This window comes from Pelophylax lessonae (genome assembly GCF_965119305.1).
Source record: "Pelophylax lessonae genome assembly, chromosome: 3".
In the NCBI taxonomy this organism is placed as follows: Eukaryota; Metazoa; Chordata; class Amphibia; order Anura; family Ranidae; genus Pelophylax; species Pelophylax lessonae.
Genome location: NC_138770.1, coordinates 381,108,573 through 381,126,951, shown reverse-complemented (window position 1 = coordinate 381,126,951; position 18,379 = coordinate 381,108,573). Strand labels below are relative to the sequence as shown.

The 18,379-nt window shown below is 45.8% G+C and overlaps 1 protein-coding gene across 1 annotated transcript in view; it reads left to right on the top strand.

Annotated features, from left to right (window-relative positions):
• The first annotated feature begins 5,908 nt into the window (after positions 1 to 5,908).
• FAXC (failed axon connections homolog, metaxin like GST domain containing) overlaps positions 5,909 to 18,379 on the top strand; it is a 62,440-nt gene continuing 49,969 nt past the window's right edge. The window contains exon 1 of the mRNA XM_082250247.1: positions 5,909 to 6,326. Within this exon, the coding sequence (XP_082106373.1) occupies positions 6,064 to 6,326 (263 nt within the window). The 5' untranslated portion in view covers positions 5,909 to 6,063. The remainder of the gene's footprint in view (positions 6,327 to 18,379) is intronic.

Here is an 18,379-nt window from a genome sequence, read left to right as displayed (position 1 = left end):
GATCCCCTCTTTTCAGAGACTGGGCCGCAGAGCAGTATTCAAACATGATACTGACCCCAAACACACCTCTAAGACAACCACTGCCTCACTAAAGAAGCTGAGGGTAAAGGCGATGGACTGGCCAAGCATGTCTCTAGACCTAAAACCTATTGAGCATCTGTGCGGCATCCTCAAACTAAAGGTGGAGGAGCGCAAAGTCTCTAACATCCACCAGCTCCGTGATGTCATCATGGAGGAGTTGAAGAGGACTCCAGTGGCAACCTGTGAAGCTCTGGTGAACTCCATGCCCAAGAGGTTTAAGACAATGCTGGAAAATAACGGTGGCCACACAAAATATTGACACTTTGGGCCCAAGTTGGACATTTTCACTTAGGGGAGTACTCACTTTTGTTGTCAGAGGTTTAGACATTAATGGCTGTGTGTTGAGTTATTTTTAGAGGACAGCAAATTTACACTGTTATACAAGCTGTACACTCACTACTTTACATTGCAGCAAAGTGTCATTTCTTCAGTGTTGTCACATGAAAAGATATATTAAAATATTTACAAAAATGTTAGGGGTGTACTCACTTTTATGCGATACTGTATGCGGTGCAAATTTGATCCGATTCACAAAAGGGTCCTGTGCAAGTTTAGTGTGGTGCAGTGTGCATTTCAGCTCCATAGACTTCTATAGGACCGGATGAAAATTACAGTCCAGTGTTCACATCACTGCAAAGTTTTTTGGGGTTTTTTTTGCCTAGATTTTATAGAAAATAAAATCACAGATGTGACCACTCCCCTCACAATTTCACACTAAATTTGCATTGAAATTGCACATGGCACGCAGAAATCGCAATTCAAATTTGCATCCTGTACCACTTTCAATTTGCAGCGAATGTGCAGCTCATCAGTGTGAACTGAGGCTTAGTAAATCAGCCCTTACGTCTAGTATGCTTGAAAACCTTCTTTCCATAGAATTTTCTTTTTGAGGTTTTTAGGAGGTAGGTCATAAAGCTTTTCTTCAACCTCCCCCCACTTGCTCAGCTTGGTTCAGGCGTACAGAAATAAAGATATAAAAAGAGCTGCGCTAAAATGAAATTGCTGATAATGAGTCAAGCGATAGGGTAAACCAGATATTATATTATAGAAAAATTGATATCACACAGAGCAAGTCCATATATGGCAATATTGTCCCAATATAGAAAGAGTAAGCAAGAAAAGGGTGTCCGGTGTAGAAAACGATCCTCCACCAAATCAGTGTGCCTTCATCAAGTGCTGCATGCAAGAGGCTCACACCATGCTTACCAGAATTCAATTGGGTATGGACATATAACACGGATGTTTAGCAGTAGATCCAACCGGGAGACCGACACCTCATCTCAGTTAATCCCAAAATCTCTAGAGCGTGGCAGGGAGCTACATTGTATGCCAGCACCAAAAGGGGAGTCATATGCACCAACAACGTAAAAGCATCAATACGTTCTCGCTGGTGCCGTCATTTGATCTATGCAGGTCTCCTTGTAGACGGATAACTCCTCTGCTGCCACTTCACTGGAAGCTCTGCTGCCACTTCACTGAAGAGCTTTTATAGTACATAAACTGGCACAAGCGTGCCTTTGGAGAGTGGGAGAAACCAGAGTAACTAGAGGAATCCCACACAAACACAGTGAGGATTTGCAAACTCTATAGAAATGGTGTCCTGGCAAAGATTTGAGCCAAGGACCCCAGTGCTATAAGGCATAAGTAAATAAGGCATGGTGCATAAGTGGGAACTGCTCAATATTAGGTGGGTGATCAGAAAGTTATATCTGACCAGTGTAAATGCTGGGTATCATCCTGACATTGGAACTGAAAAATTCCAGTTAAATGTGACTAACTACTACTAGCTAACCACTAAGCCACGGTGCCACCCCATAAGGCTTGTATGGATGGGCTAATGAAGCAGCTTTTACATTCTCATTGACTTTTATGGGCAGAAAAGTTCTGATGCAAATAATTTTGCCATGTTTTTATTGAACACACCATGTAAACATTCACAGCGCAGGTGGAAAAAGTATGTGAACCCTTGGATTTAATAACTGGTTGAACCTCCTTTGGCAGCAATAACTTCAACCAAATGTTTCCTGTAGTTGCAGATCAGACGTGCACAACGGTCAGGAGTAATTCTTGACCATTCCTCTTTACAGAACTGTTTCAGTTCAGCAATATTCTTGGGATGTCTGGTGTGAATCGCTTTCTTGAGGTCATGCCACAGCATCTCAATCAGGTTGAGGTCAGGACTCTGACTGGGCCACTTCAGAAGGCGTATTTTATTCTGTTTAAGCCATTCTGTTGTTGATTTACTTCTATGCTTTGGGTCATTGTCCTGTTGCAACACCCATCTTCTATTGAGCTTCAGCTGGTAGACAAATGGCCTTAAGTTCTCCTGCAAAAATGTCTTGATATACTTGGGAATTCATTTTTCCTTCGATGATAATAATCCGTCCAGGCCCTGAGGCAGCAAAGCAGCCCCAAACCATGATGCCCCCACCACCATACTTCACAGTTGGGATGAGGTTTTGATGTTGGTGTGCTGTGCCTCTTTTTCGCCACACATAGTGTTGTGTGTTTCTTCCAAACAACTCAACTTTGGTTTCATCTGTCCACAGAATATTTTGCCAGTACTGCTGTGGAACATCCAGGTTCTCTTGTGCAAACTGTAAACGTGCAGCAATGTTTTGTTTGGACAGCAGTGGCTTCCTCTGTGGTATCCTCCCATGAAGTCCATTCTTGTTTAGTGTTTTACATATTGTAGATTCGCTAACAGGGATGTTAGCATTTGCCAGTGACTTTTCTAAGTCTTTAGCTGACACTCTAGGATTCTTCTTCACCTCATTGAGCAGTCTGCGCTGTTCTCTTGCAGTCATCTTTATAGGACGGCCACACCTAAGGAGAGTAGCAGCAGTGCTGAACTTTCTCCATTAATAGACAATTTGTCTTACCGTGGACTGATAAACAGCAAGGCTTTTGGAGATACTTTTATAACCCTTTCCAGATTCTTAATCGTAGGTCTTCTGAGAGGCATCATTCACATCAGGCAATGCTTCTTGTGAAAAGCAAACCCAGAACTGGTGTGTTTTTTTTATAGGGCAGGGCAGCTGTAACCAACACCTCCAATCTCATCTCATTGATTGGACTCCAGTTGGCTGACATCTCACTCCAATTAGCTCTTGGAGATGTCATTAGTCTAGGGGTTCACATACTTTTTCCACCTGCACTGTGAATGTTTACATGGTGTGTTCAATAAAAACATGGGAACATTTCATTCTTTGTGTGTTATTAGTTTAAGCATACTGTGATTGTCACATACTTTTTCTTGCAGCCGTATGTGTTATCAAATTCTGCATACTGGTCCTAACTTGAGCAATTGGGGAGTTGAAAAAAGACCCTAGTGACCTACAACAATTCAAGTATATAAGATACAGTGCTCAGAATGATGGAGCAAAGAGTTGCTGAACATCAGATACAACTGAATGGATATATGCAAAAATGGAAATTCCAGTTTCAGTGCATGTACCTACCCATTTAGCTAATACATATGGACAGCAAAGTGGCTTAGTGGTTAGCTCTACTCCCCAGTTTCAGTCCCGGTCAGGACCCTATTTAGAGTTTTCATGTTCTCCCTGTGCTTGTGTGGTTTTCCTGTGGGTGCATTGGTTCCACACTCTAAAGACGTTTAAGAAATGTTAAAGAATGTTTGTAGGCAGGTATAGTTAACGCTGCCGCAGCCAGGAAGTTGAGAGTTAATTATGTTCCCAGGTTTTCTTTTGGAAGGCTTTATTGGGAACAACCAACTGTTTCCATGTGATATAGAAGGAACAAGGGGATTTGAGCGCCAGGGGGACCTAGGGGGTTTTTGTTGTCTCTGTTGGAGTCTGGAAATCCAGTGATGTGCTGAAGAGTTCCCACTACCCAGGAAGATTGCTGGGGCTCATGGTCCCTCTTGAACACACCAGCCATAGACTTTCCAAGAATGGACTCTTTCCTATGCGGGTATGCTGGGGCAGCCACAAGCCTGTAGTTAGGGATAGGGATTAGGAACGTAGGGAAAAGGCTGCACTTTCTGTTGAACTGTTACCTGTGAATGTCATCATGCTAAATTATTTAAGTAAATCTTTTGAAACTTTGCCTCTGGCAGGTCTGAAGTTTCTAAAAGGGTGTAATGCAGGTAATCGGCACACATAGCTACAGTTCGGGTCGCTAAGCACATTGGGGTATGAAGATAATGGTACAAGAGTTCTGAGAGAAGATACAGTAGGGCAACAAAGGTTTCTCCAGCAGCCTGTAGTTAAGTGTGTACATGTGACAGATGGGATAGCTTTTCGCAGTAAGGGAGATGTTGTCGACACTCCTTCGGCTGTAATCTGTCACCCATAGCAACGGGAGCAGATATGCACTGCTGAGGCCCTCATCCTGCACACAATTACAGGAGACGAAGAGTTAAGTGAAGTGCATGCATGCAGCCCATGCTAGGTGCTCAGTGGGACCCCATACTGTTATTGGAAGTAAGGTAGCATTAATATGCTGGACAGGTAGACAGGTAGCATTAATACGCTGGATGCTGGACAGGTAGAGAGCACTCTGTGTGTCCCTTATGAATGCACAAGTGACGTTAGTGATGAAGAGTACATCAAGAGAATTTACTAGAGTTCCTTCATGTTTAGTTATCTTTCCAGGCCATGAGCATGGCTCAAGTAAAGGTACTCAATGGGTACGGCAGTGATTCTGTACAAAGTGCCTAGCGTAGCCCAGAAGAGCCCACTCCATTGTAGGCTTCTCATGTGACCCTTGCTTGGCGCAGGGGAGGAGGGAAACATGGAGAACATGAGTACCACCCTATCCCCCCACACCTTACGTACTGGTCCAAATTGGCCCTAGTTTTGTGCACAGTATGTTGGCATGTGATCTTACATTTTAAGCTCCTTGGTAGCAGGGCATGTAAGCGCTGTGTGAATTGTTAGAGCTATATAAATACCTGTAAGGCCTTATTCACACAGTTGTAAAAAATGTACTGATGTTATTATATGTACATGTTTTCTAGAAGAAAAGCTCCTTCAGAATGATCAGTAAAATTCTTGCGTATAGATCAGGAGTCTCCAAACTTTGGCCCTCCAGTTGTTCAGGAACTACAATTCCAATCATGCCTAGTCATATCTGTGAGTGTCAGGGTTTTACAATGCCTCATGGGACATGTAGTTCCACAACAGCTGGAGGACCGTAGTTTGGAGATCCCTGGTATAGATGCTTTTAAAAGCGTAAAGACGCGTATGCGTACATAATTATTTTTTTATGATAATTAATTTTTCCCCTTTGTTTAGACTTAAACCCTTACAGGCTTACAAACACATATGAATGAAATTATACATGTACAAGTGTAAAGTGCATGTTCTTTGAGGCAGATTTTTGGACTCATGCGAAAGCAGCTCATGTTTACGCCCCCGTGTGAACGGCTCCATTGAACATAACGCAGCTTCATTCAGATCTGGAAATAAAAATCACTTTTGTTTACGCACCTGTGTGAATGGCTCCATTGAACATAATGCAGCTGCGTTCAGATCTGGAATCAATAATCACTTTTATATGCGTTTTTTTTTTTTTTTTTTTAACGGCCATGTGAATGGAGCCTTATAAACAAAAAGTAGATAGGAAGAATCTTTTTTTTTTTATTATGATTCAACAGCAAAGGGATCAGATTTTTTCCTTGTTTTGAATGCTCACTCCATTTCACTGGCAATGATTTCCTGGTAACCCTGTCTGGAAATGAATGTATAAATACAAAGCTTAGTTTCCTCTCCCAGTGAGGATGGAGTATGACATCAGCAGAGCACAAAGAGGAAGGGAAGATCAGGCAGCAGAGAGGAGGTGTAGGAGTGGCATCCCCATATGATGCTTGTTCTGCCTCCTCCCTGCTAGTGATCATCATCATCACATTGCCTCTCCGGGCTCCTTGTTTTCAGAGGCTGAATGTAGCCTTCCATCCTTCCAGCCTTCCCCTTGTTCTTTTCATGCATCTCCTAGGCTGCAGAGGAGAGTGCACACAGCATGCACTGGGGTGTTGCTCTAGTCTCCTCCAGGTCTTGTGTGGTTGATCTGAGCAGGAATCAGACCCTCTCCCTGTGCTGGTGTGCAGGATCAGAGGACAACTACTCCTTTTATGGGGACATCATCGCTTTCCCTGTGCAGGATTACACTGGCGTTATGTCAGGGCTGGGATCGGATTCCTGGTGGAAGAAAACCCTCTATCTGACTGGGGGGGCCCTGCTGGCTGCTGCTGCATACCTACTACATGAGCTGCTGGCAATCAGGTGAGGACATGCCTGGGGAAAGGGGGGGACAGACCCTGCTGACTGTTCTGATTTGGGGGGATCCCTAATGTTACAAATATGACAGATCAGAGCACACTGACAGCTGCATAGGATGGATTTGACATGGACTGCTGATTTGACATTGACAGCCTCTTACCAATACTAGACCCCCAATCAGAGGTGGATTTCATATACATAGTTCTATCACCATCAGTGTGTTTACTGGACAAGCCTTGTTAACATTCTGCACCCCTCTCATGCTTTTTCATAATCCCTTAGGATCAGATAAAAGGGAAACCAAGATCTGCAGATCTGTGATGGGCCAGAAATATAATCTTTCCTGTAAACTATAGGAATAAACCTTTGTTTTTGTTCAGGACAAAAGGGGATGGGAAATATCAGTATTGGTCTTATTTGTTGTGTTTTACTTTGTTTAATAATCAAGATCTTATAAATTCAGTGTTTTACTTTGTTTAAAAATCAAGATCTTATAAATTCAGTGTTTTACTTTGTTTAATAATCAAGATCTTATAAATTCAGTGTTTTACTTTGTTTAAAAATCAAGATCTTATAGATTCAATTGCATCCTCCGACAGGTAATTCACTTACCGTAATGTTATCTTTCGCTGTAAACAATAATAGGTGGGGACCTCACTAATTAATAGATCTGAGACTGAGGCGGATGGAGAAAGCAGCTTGTGCTATGCTGTACTAATCTGGACGTTTGCTGCTCAGTAATACTCTTGTATGGCCTGCCAAATCTTCTCAAACATAGCCTTTGACATTGGCTTCAACATGTAGCTCCATCACCGTTTCCCAGCATGGACAATGCCTAAACAGGCCTGTTTACTGTAATAGACAGGCAATTGGCCTTCTGGTGAGCAGACGGGCATAAATATACATTATTCAAACAATAGAATAGGCTATAAATACATATGCAGCACTATATATATATATATATATATATATATATATATATATATATATATATATATATATATACTGCTCAAACAAATTGAATGAACACTTTGAAAACACATCAGATCTCAATGGGGGAAAAGTCTCATGCTAGATATCTATACTGATATGGACTGGGTAATGGGTTAGGAAGGAAAGGATGCTACATCATTTGATGGAAATGAAAATTATTGACCTACAGAGGGCTGAATTCAAAGACACTCTGAAAATCAAAGTGAAAAAATGATGCAGTAGGCTTGTGCATTTTGCTGAAATTTTATTGCAGCAACTCAAAATGGTACTCATTAGTTTGTATGGCCCCCACATGCTTGTATGCATGCCTGACCACATCTGAGCATGCTCCTAATGAGACCATGGATGGTGTCCTTGGATACTTCCTCCCAGATCTGGACCAGGGCATCACTGAGCTCCTGAACAGACTGAGGTGCAACCTGGTGGCATCGGATGGACTGAAATATAATGTCCTATAGGTGTTCAATTGGATTTAGGTCAGGCGAGCGTGGGGGCCATTTAGTAGTTATAATTCCTACAACCTTTCAGGAACTGGCTGCATGCTCTTGCCACATGAGGCCGGGCATTGTCATGCACCAGGAGGAATCCAGGACCCACTGCACCAGCGTAGGGTCTGACAATGGGTCCAAGGATTTCATCCCGATATCTAATGACAATTGGGTTGCAGAGGTCTGTGCGTCCCTCCATGGATTAGCTTCCCCAAACCATCGCTGACCCACCACCAAACTGGTCTTGCGGAACGATGTTAAAGGCAGCATAACCTTCTCCATGCCTTCTCAAGACTTTCACGTCTGTCACATGTACTCAGGGTGAACCTGCTCTCATCTGTGAAAAGCACAGGGCGGGATTGGCGGACCTGCCTATTCTAATGTTCAATGGCAAATGCCAATCGAGCTCCACGGTGCCTGGCAGTGAGCACAAGGCCCACTAGAGGACGTTGTGCCCTCAGACCACCCTCGTGAAGTCTGTTTCTGATTGTTTGGTCAGAGACACTCACACCAGTGGCCTTCTAGAGGTCATTTTGTAGGGTTCTGGCAGTGCTCACCCTGTTCCTCCTTGCACAGAGGAGCAGATACCGATCCTGCTGATGGGTTAAGGATCTTCTACAGCCCTCTCCAGCTCTCCTAGTGTAACTGCCTGTCTCCTGGAATATCCTCCATGCTCTTGAGACTGTGCTGGGAGACACACCAAACCGTCTGGCAATGGCACATATTGATATGCCATTCTGGAGGAGTTGGACTGCCTGTGCCACTTCTATAGGGTCCAGATATCGCCTCATGCTACCAGTAGTGACACTGACCCTAGCCAAATGTAAAACTAGTGAAAAACAGTCAGAAAAGATGAGTAGGAAAAAAAAATGTTAGTGGCCTCCACCTGTAAAACCATTCCTGTTATGGGGGTCGTCTCACTTTTGCCCATCCAGTTCACCTGTTGTCAGTTTCATTAACACCAAAGCAGCTGAAACTGATTAACAACCCCCTCTGCTACTTTACTGACAAGATCAATATCCCAGGAGTTTAATTGACTTGATGCTATACTCTGATTAAAAAGTGTTCCTTTATTTTTTTAGCTATATATTTATATGTACAGTACACACTATATTGCCAAATGTTATGGGACGCCTGCACCTGTACACCAGAGCTACCAATTGTCCATGATTTAGAGGGACTGTCCCTGATTTGGAGCAATGTCCCTCTGTCCTTCTTTCCTCCTCATTTCTCCCTCATTTTGGTCCGATCTATATAGTTGTATTGAAAATGCACTTTTTATATTTTAGAAAGTGTTTCCCAGTGCTAAACCTATCATCCAATTTCTAAATTGCTGCATTTGCAAATTTTAAAAGCTAATATAAAGGAATAGTAGTGGTAAACAGAGTCATTTGTAGGTTTAACTAATCATTTTTTTTGTAGAATTCTCTTTTAAGGGGGCGTGACAAGGGGTGTGTCCTATGCCTACATACTTTTGCTAATAGGTGGCTCTCGTTCCCATCTCAAAAAGTTGGGAGTTATGTTTACACGCATATGAACTTTAATGGCATCCCAGTCTTAGTCTGTAGGGTTCAATATTGAATTGGCCCACCCTTTGCAGCTAAAGCAGCTTCAACTCTTCTGGGAAGGCTGTCCACAGGGTTTAATAGTGTGTCTATGGGAATGTTTGACCATTCTTCCAGAAGCGCATTTGTGAGGTCAGAGACTGATGTTGGACAAGAAGGCCTGGCTCACAGTCTCCACTCTAATTCATCCCAAAGGTGTTCTATCGGTTTGAGGTCAAGCCTGTCAAGTTCCTCCACCCCAAACTCACTCATCCATGTCTTTATAGACCTTGCTTTGTGCACTGGTCCAAATCATTTGGTGGAGGGGGAATTATGGAGTGGGTTGTTTTTCAGGGGTTGGGCTTGGCCCCTTAGTTCCAATAAAGGGAAATTTTAGGGCAGCAGCATACCAAGACATTTTGGACAATTTCATGCTCCTAACTTTGTGGGAACAGTTTGGGGATGGCCCCTTCCTGTTCCAACATTACTGCACACCAGTGCACAAAGCAAGGCCCATAATGAATGGGTGAGCGAATTTGGGGTGGAGGAACTTGACTGGTCTGCACAGAGTCCTGACCTCAACCCAATAGAACATCTTTGGGAAGAATAAGAGCGGAGACTGCGAGCCAGGTCTTCTCATCCAACATCAGTCCCTGACCTCAGAAATGGGCTTCTGGAAGAATGGTCAAACATTCCCATAGACACACTCCTAAACCTTGTGGACAGCCTTCCCAGAAGAGTTGAAGCTGTTATAGCAGCAAAAGGTGTGCCAACTCAATATTGATATATATATATATATATATATATATATATATATATATATATATATATACACACACAGTATCTCACAAAAGTGAGTACACCCCTCACATTTTTGTAAATATTTTATTATATCTTTTCATGTGACAACACTGAAGAAATGACACTTTGCTACAATGTAAAGTAGTGAGTGTACAGCTTGTATAAGGCTCCATGTACACGGGACGTTGTTAAAAGTCCCTTTGAATGCTGGAATTTTTAGGACGTTTGAAATGTCCGTTCGGTCGCGTTTGTACCCGCGTTTAGCGGGCGTTTAGCGGCGTTTGCGGGCGTTTGCGTTTAGAAGCGTTCCTAGAGGTCCAAAAAATTATTCCCCTTTAAAATGGAAAAACGCGAACGCTAAACGCGGGTCATCGCGTTTGGACGCGTTCGGACGCGTTTGTGCGTTTGAAACGCCGGGAAACACACGTTCGAACGCAAATAATTGCGTTCTAAAAACAGTCCCTGAATGCAACTGCCTGCAAATGACTGTAAACGACCTGGTGTACATGGACAGATAAGATAAAATGTAGGTGGGTTCAGGGGCTTCTGAAAAAAACGCCCAACTGCTCCTAAACGGCCATTTCCAGCGTCCCGTGTACATGGAGGCTTACAGTGTAAATTTGCTGTCCCCTCAAAATAAGTCAACACACAGCCATTATTGTCTAAACCGCTGGGAACAAAAGTGAGTACACCCCTAAGTGAAAATGTCCGAATTGGCCCAATTAGCCATTTTCCCTCCCCGGTGTCATGTGACTCGTTACAAGGTCTCAGGTGTTAATGGGGAGAAGGTGTGGTAAATTCGGCGTTATCGCTCTCACTCTCTAATACTGGTCACTGGAAGTTCAACATGGCACCTCATGGCAAATAACTCTCTGAGGATCTGAAAAAAAGAACTTTTGTGAGATACTGTAATTTATGTATATATATACTGTATATTACATGAGAATATAACAGCAAGCCTGTTTACAGTGGGTACGGAAAGTATTCAGACCCCCTTAAATTTTTCACTCTGTTATATTGCAGCCATTTTCTAAAATCATTTAAGTTCATTCTTCTTCCTCATGAATGTACACATAGCACCCCATACTGACAGAAAAACACAGAATTGTTGACATTGTTGCAGATTTATTAAAAAAGAAAAACTGAAATATCACATGGTCCTAAGTATTCAGACCCTTTGCTGTGACACTCATATATTTAACTCAGGTGCTTTCCATTTCTTCTGATCATCCTTGAGATGGTTCTACATCTTCATTTGAGTCCAGCTGTGTTTGATTATACTGATTGGACTTGATTAGGAAAGCCACACACCTGTCTATATAAGACCTTCCAGATCACAATGCATGTCAGAGCAAATGAGAATCATGAGGTCAAAGGAACTGCCTGAAGAGCTCAGAGACAGAATTGTGGCAAGGCAGAGATCTGGCCAAGGTTACAAAAAGATTTCTGCTGCACTTAAGGTTCCTAAGAGCACAGTGGCCTCCATAATCCCCAAATAAAAGACGTTTGGGACGACCAGAACCCTTCCTAGAGCTGGCCGTCCGGCCAAACTGAGCTATCGGGGGAGAAGAGCCTTGGTGAGAGAGGTAAAGAAGAACCCAAAGATCACTGTGGCTGAGCTCCAGAGATGCAGTCAGGAGATGGGAGAAAGTTGTAGAAAGTCAACCATCACTGCAGCCCTCCACCAGTCGGGGCTTTATGGCAGAGTGGCCCGACGGAAGCCTCTCCTCAGTGTAAGACACATGAAAGCCCGCATGGAGTTTGCTAAAAAAACACCTGAAGGACTCCAAGATGGTAAGAAATAAGATTCTCTGGTCTGATGAGACCAAAATAGAACTTTTTGGCCTTAATTCTAAGCGGTATGTGTGGAGAAAACCAGGCACTGCTCATCACCTGTCCAATACAGTCCCAACAGTGAAGCATGGTGGTGGCAGCATCATGCTGTGGGGGTGTTTTTCAGCTGCAGGGACAGGACGACTGGTTGCAATCGAGGGAAAGATGAATGCGGCCAAGTACAGGGATATCCTGGACAAAAACCTTCTCCAGAGTGCTCTGGACCTCAGACTGGGCCGAAGGTTTACCTGCCAACAAGACAATGACCCTAAGCACACAGCTAAAATAACGAAGGAGTGGCTTCACAACAACTCCGTGACTGTTCTTGAATGGCCCAGCCAGAGCCCTGACTTAAACCCAATTGAGCATCTCTGGAGAGACCTAAAAATGGCTGTCCACCAACGTTTACCATCCAACCTGACAGAACTGGAGAGGATCTGCAAGGAGGAATGGCAGAGGATCCCCAAATCCAGGTGTGAAAGACTTGTAGCATCTTTCCCAAAAAGACTCCTGGCTGTATTATATCAAAAGGGGGCTTCTACTAAATACTGAGCAAAGGGTCTGAATACTTAGGACCATGTGATATTTCAGTTTTTCTTTTTTAATTAATCTGCAACAATGTCAACAATTCTGTGTTTTTGTGTCAGTATGGGGTGCTATGTGTACATTCATGAGGAAGAAGAATGAACTTAAATGATTTTAGAAAATGGCTGCAATATAACAAAGAGTGAAAAATTTAAGGGGGTCTGAATACTTTCCGTCCCCACTGTATATTGTATGTTAATGTATACTGGGGGTCACTATACAGCAAGTTCTGTTCTGGGAGCTCATTTGTAAGTTTAACCTGGTCAAAAGTCAAGCACAGATCAGCGCTTGCAGACAAAACTGATCAGTGTGTTCTGGTGGGGGGGGAGCCCTCCCTGTCATAACACAAAGGCACAGCAGGGGAGATCGCTGCACCAACATTGCTTGTGTTAGTACGGCGATCTGCCATTCTTTTTTTGTTCAGCCTGCTGGGTTGAACAAAAAAAAACTAAGCGTGTACCCAGCTTTGCAGGATTGGTCTTGCAAACACATGTTTGCATCTTTGAAAGTTTGCAAATGTTCGTATGTAGTGGACTTACTGTATACGGACATTAAAGTAACATTAGCTTCAAAGGAGATGTTCAACCAAAGCCCATTTGGCTGTACATATCCTATGGATCACAGGAGTGTAATTCGTTTTGCACTCCTGTTACCCGTTTTCAGTAGAGAGCGGGCTGAAGTCCGCTCTCTGGTGACGTCACAGAAGTCCGTCCAGGCACCGCTTCGTCATGAGAATGGAAGTCAGGATCTGCCAGGTGTCTCAACCGTCACCTGGCTCAGCCTCTCAGCGAGCCGCTGAGAGCCTGAGCCGGCCGCTCCCCGCCCCTCCACAGCCCAGCACTCCAGTGAACGAGGAGAAGGCAGAGTGGAGAGCTGTGACTGACAGTCAGCAGCTCTCTGCTCGGGGAGCTGTCAGAACCGAGCGATCAGCGGTGTTCCATCGCTCACTTCTCAGTGCAGAGGCTTTGGGAGACATTGCATCGCATACTAGCTCATTATGAAATACTTACCTTAGAACAAAGCTGTCTCAGTGGTGTCCGCATGTTTAGGAGATATGCACAGTCAGGGCCGGACTGGCCTACCAGGATACCGGGAAATTTCCCGGTAGGCCGGCAAGTTTGCCTGTCCTGGGGCCGCTTTGAGGGCAGCAGCGCCCGTAAAGAAAATGTCTTCCGGCCCGGCTGATGCGGCAACTGCGCATGAGGGAAAGCCCGTACGGCATCATCGGCCATACAGCGCATGCACAGTTCCGGTGACGTAATGGTGCCGGGCGGCGCCATTTTTAAATGTATCTCCACTCCACTCCATGGTGGTGCGCCCTGGCCGGCCCTGGCAATAGGACTGGTCCCCTCCACCCTCTGCAGCCTCTGGTCAGTGATCACCTGCCCTATTTCTGTCCTCTACCATTTATTGCTCAGCCTCTGACCACCTGTCATGTTTTGCTCTCCTGTCCCATCCAATGCAAAGCCTCTGACCACCTGTCCTGTGTTGCTCTCCTGTTCTTTTCAATATGCAGCCTCTGACCACCTGTCCTGTGTTGCTATCCTTTACCATGCCCGCACAGCGCCTGACATCTCCTGTACCATGCCCGCACAGTGCCTGACATCTCCTGTACCATGCCCGCACAGTGCCTGACATCTCCTGTACCATGCCCGCGCAGCGCCTGACATCTCCTGTACCAATGCCACACAGTGCCTGACATCTCCTGTACCATGCCCGCACAGCGCCTGACATCTCCTGTACCATGCCCGCACAGCGCCTGACATCTCCTGTACCATGCCCGCACAGCACCTTACATCTCCTGCACCATGTCCGCACAGCCTCTAACATCTCCTGTACCATGTCCACACAGCCTCTGACATCTCCTGTACCATATCCGCACATCCTCTGACATCTCTTGTACCATGTCTGCACATCCTATGACATCTCCTGTACCATGTCTGCACAGCCTCTGAAATCTCCTGTACCATGTCCGCACAGCCTCTGACATCTCCTGTACCATGTCCACACAGCCTCTGACATCTCCTGTACCATGTCCGCACATCCTCTGACATCTCTTGTACCATGTCCGCACATCCTCTGACATCTCCTGTACCATGTTTGCACAGCCTAAGAAGTCTCCTGTTCCATCCAATAAGCAGCCTCTGACCACCTGTCCTGTGTTGCTATCCTGTAGCATATATTGCCAGAACATAGCTGTCTTATCTATATATAAAATACACCGTTCAAATGTGCTTTACAATGCATGGTTTTCCAGGGCTGAATTTTTTTCCCAGTCCGGCCCTGTGCACAGTACCTACAGGTAAGCCTTGTCTGCACAGCCTCTGACCTCCTCCTGTACCATGTCCGCACAGCCTCTGATATCTCCTGTACCATGTCCGCACAGCCTCTGACATCTCCTGTACCATGTTCACACAGCCTCTGACATCTCCTGTACCATGTCCGCACAGCCTCTGACATCTCTTGTACCATGTCCGCACATCCTCTGACATCTCCTGTACCATGTCCGCACAGCCTCTGACATCTCTCCTGTACAATGTCCGCACAGTCTCTGACATCTCCTGTACCATGTCTGCACATCCTCTGACATCTCTTGTACCATGTCCGCACAGCCTCTGACATCTCCTGTACCATGTCCGCACAGCCTCTGACATCTCCTGTACCATGTCCACACAGCCTCTGACATCTCCTGTACCATGCCCGCGCAGCGCCTGACATCTCCTGTACCAATGGCGCACAGTGCCTGACATCTCCTGTACCATGCCCGCACAGCGCCTGACATCTCCTGTACCATGCCCGCACAGCGCCTTACATCTCCTGTACCATGCCCGCACAGCGCTTTACATCTCCTGCACCATGTCCGCACAGCCTCTAACATCTCCTGTACCATGTCCGCACAGTCTCTGACATCTCCTGTACCATGTCCGCACATCCTCTGACATCTCTTGTACCATGTCCGCACAGCCTCTGACATCTCCTGTACCATGTCCGCACAGCCTCTGACATCTCCTGTACCATGTCCGCACAGCCTCTGACATCTCCTGTACCATGTCCGCACATCCTCTGACATCTCTTGTACCATGTCCGCACATCCTATGACATCTCCTGTACCATGTCTGCACAGCCTCTGAAATCTCCTGTACCATGTCCGCACAGCCTCTGACATCTCCTGTACCATGTCCACACAGCCTCTGACATCTCCTGTACCATGTCCGCACATCCTCTGACATCTCTTGTACCATGTCCGCACATCCTCTGACATCTCCTGTACCATGTTCGCACAGCCTAAGAAGTCTCCTGTTCCATCCAATAAGCAGCCTCTGACCACCTGTCCTGTGTTGCTATCCTGTAGCATATATTGCCAGAACATAGCTGTCTTATCTATATATAAAATACACCGTTCAAATGTGCTTTACAATGCATGGTTTTCCAGGGCTGAATTTTTTTCCCAGTCCGGCCCTGTGCACAGTACCTACAGGTAAGCCTTGTCCGCACAGCCTCTGACCTCCTCCTGTACCATGTCCGCACAGCCTCTGATATCTCCTGTACCATGTCCGCACAGCCTCTGACATCTCCTGTACCATGTTCGCACAGCCTCTGACATCTCTTGTACCATGTCCGCACAGCCTCTGACATCTCTTGTACCATGTCCGCACATCCTCTGACATCTCCTGTACCATGTCCGCACAGCCTCTGACATCTCTCCTGTACCATGTCCGCACAGTCTCTGACATCTCCTGTACCATGTCCGCACATCCTCTGACATCTCTTGTACCATGTCCGCACAGCCTCTGACATCTCCTGTACCATGTCCGCACAGCCACTGACATCTCCTGTACCAATGTCCGCATATCCTCTGACATCTTCTGTACCATGTCCGCACAGCCTCTGACATCTCCTGTACCATGTCCGCACATCCTATTACATCTCCTGTACCATGTCTGCACAGCCTCTGACATCTCCTGTACCATGTCCGCACATCCTCTGACATCTCCTGTACCATGTCCGCACACCCTCTGACATCTCCTGTACCATGTCTGCATAGCCTAAGAAGTCTCCTGTTCCATCCAATAAGCAGCCTCTGACCACCTGTCCTGTGTTGCTTTCCTGTAGCATATATTGCCAGAACATAGCTGTCTTATTTATATATAAAATACACCGTTCAAATGTGCTTTACAATGCATGGTTTTCCCTTTTATGAACAAGAAAATAATGACGTTATGCTGTTGGGCCAGAATATTAATGCCTATGGGGTTGGTATGAAATTATTTCCAGGGCTGAATTTTATTCCCAGTCCGGCCCTGTGCACAGTACCTACAGGTAAGCCTTGTCCGCACAGCCTCTGACATCCTCCTGTAGCATGTCCGCACAGCCTCTGTTATCTCCTGTACCATGTCCGCACAGCCTCTGACCTCCTCCTGTACCATGTCTGCACAGCCTCTGACCTCCTCCTGTACCATGTCCGCACAGCCTCAGACATCTCCTGTACCATGTCCGCACAGCCTCAGACATCTCCTGTACCATGTCCGCACATCCTCTGACATCTCTTGTACCATGTCCGCACAGCCTCTGACATCTCCTGTACCATGTCCGCACAGCCTCTGACATCTCCTGTACCATGTCCGCACAGCCTCTGACATCTCCTGTACCATGTCCGCACAGCCTCTGACATCTCCTGTACCATGTCTGCACATCCTCTGACATCTCCTGTACCATGTCCGCACAGCCTCTGACATCTCCTGTACCATGTCTGCACATCCTCTTTGATATCTCTTGTACCATGTCCGCACATCCTCTTTGATATCTCTTGTACCATGTCCGCACATCCTCTGACATCTCCTGTACCATGTCCGCACAGCCTCTGACTTCTCCTGTACCATGTCTGCACAGCCTCTGACCTCCTCCTGTACCATGTCCACACAGCCTCTGATATCTCCTGTACCATGTCCGCACAGCCTCTGACATCTCCTGTACCATGTCCGCACAGCCTCTGACATCTCCTGTACCATGTCCGCACAGCCTCTGACATCTTCTGTACCATGTCCGCACATCCTCTGACATCTCTTGTACCATGTCCGCACATCCTCTGACATCTCCTGTACCATGTCCGCACAGCCTCTGACATCTCCTGTACCATGTCCGCACATCCTCTGACATCTCCTGTACCATGTCCGCACAGCCTCTGATATCTCCTGTACCATGTCCGCACAGCCTCTGACATCTCCTGTACCATGTCCGCACAGCCTCTGACATCTCCTGTACCATGTCCGCACAGCCTCTGACATCTCCTGTACCATGTCCGCACATCCTCTGACATCTCTTGTACCATGTCCGCACATCCTCTGACATCTCCTGTACCATGTCCGCACAGCCTCTGACATCTCCTGTACCATGTCCGCACATCCTCTGACATCTCCTGTACCATGTCCGCACAGCCTCTGACATCTCCTGTACCATGTCCGCACAGCCTCTGACATCTCCTGTACCATGTCCGCACATCCTCTGACATCTCCTGTACCATGTCCGCACAGCCTCTGACATCTCCTGTACCATGTCAGCACATCCTCTGACATCTCCTGTACCATGTCCGCACAGCCTAAGAAGTCTCCTGTTCCATCCAATAAGCAGCCTCTGACCACCTGTCCTGTGTTGCTATCCTGTAGCATATATTGCCAGAACATAGCTGCCTTATCTATATATAAAATACACCGTTCAAATGTGCTTTACAATGCATGGCTTTCCCTTTTATGAACAAGAAAATAATGACGTTATGCTGTTGGGCCGGAATAATAATGCCTATGGGCCTGGTATG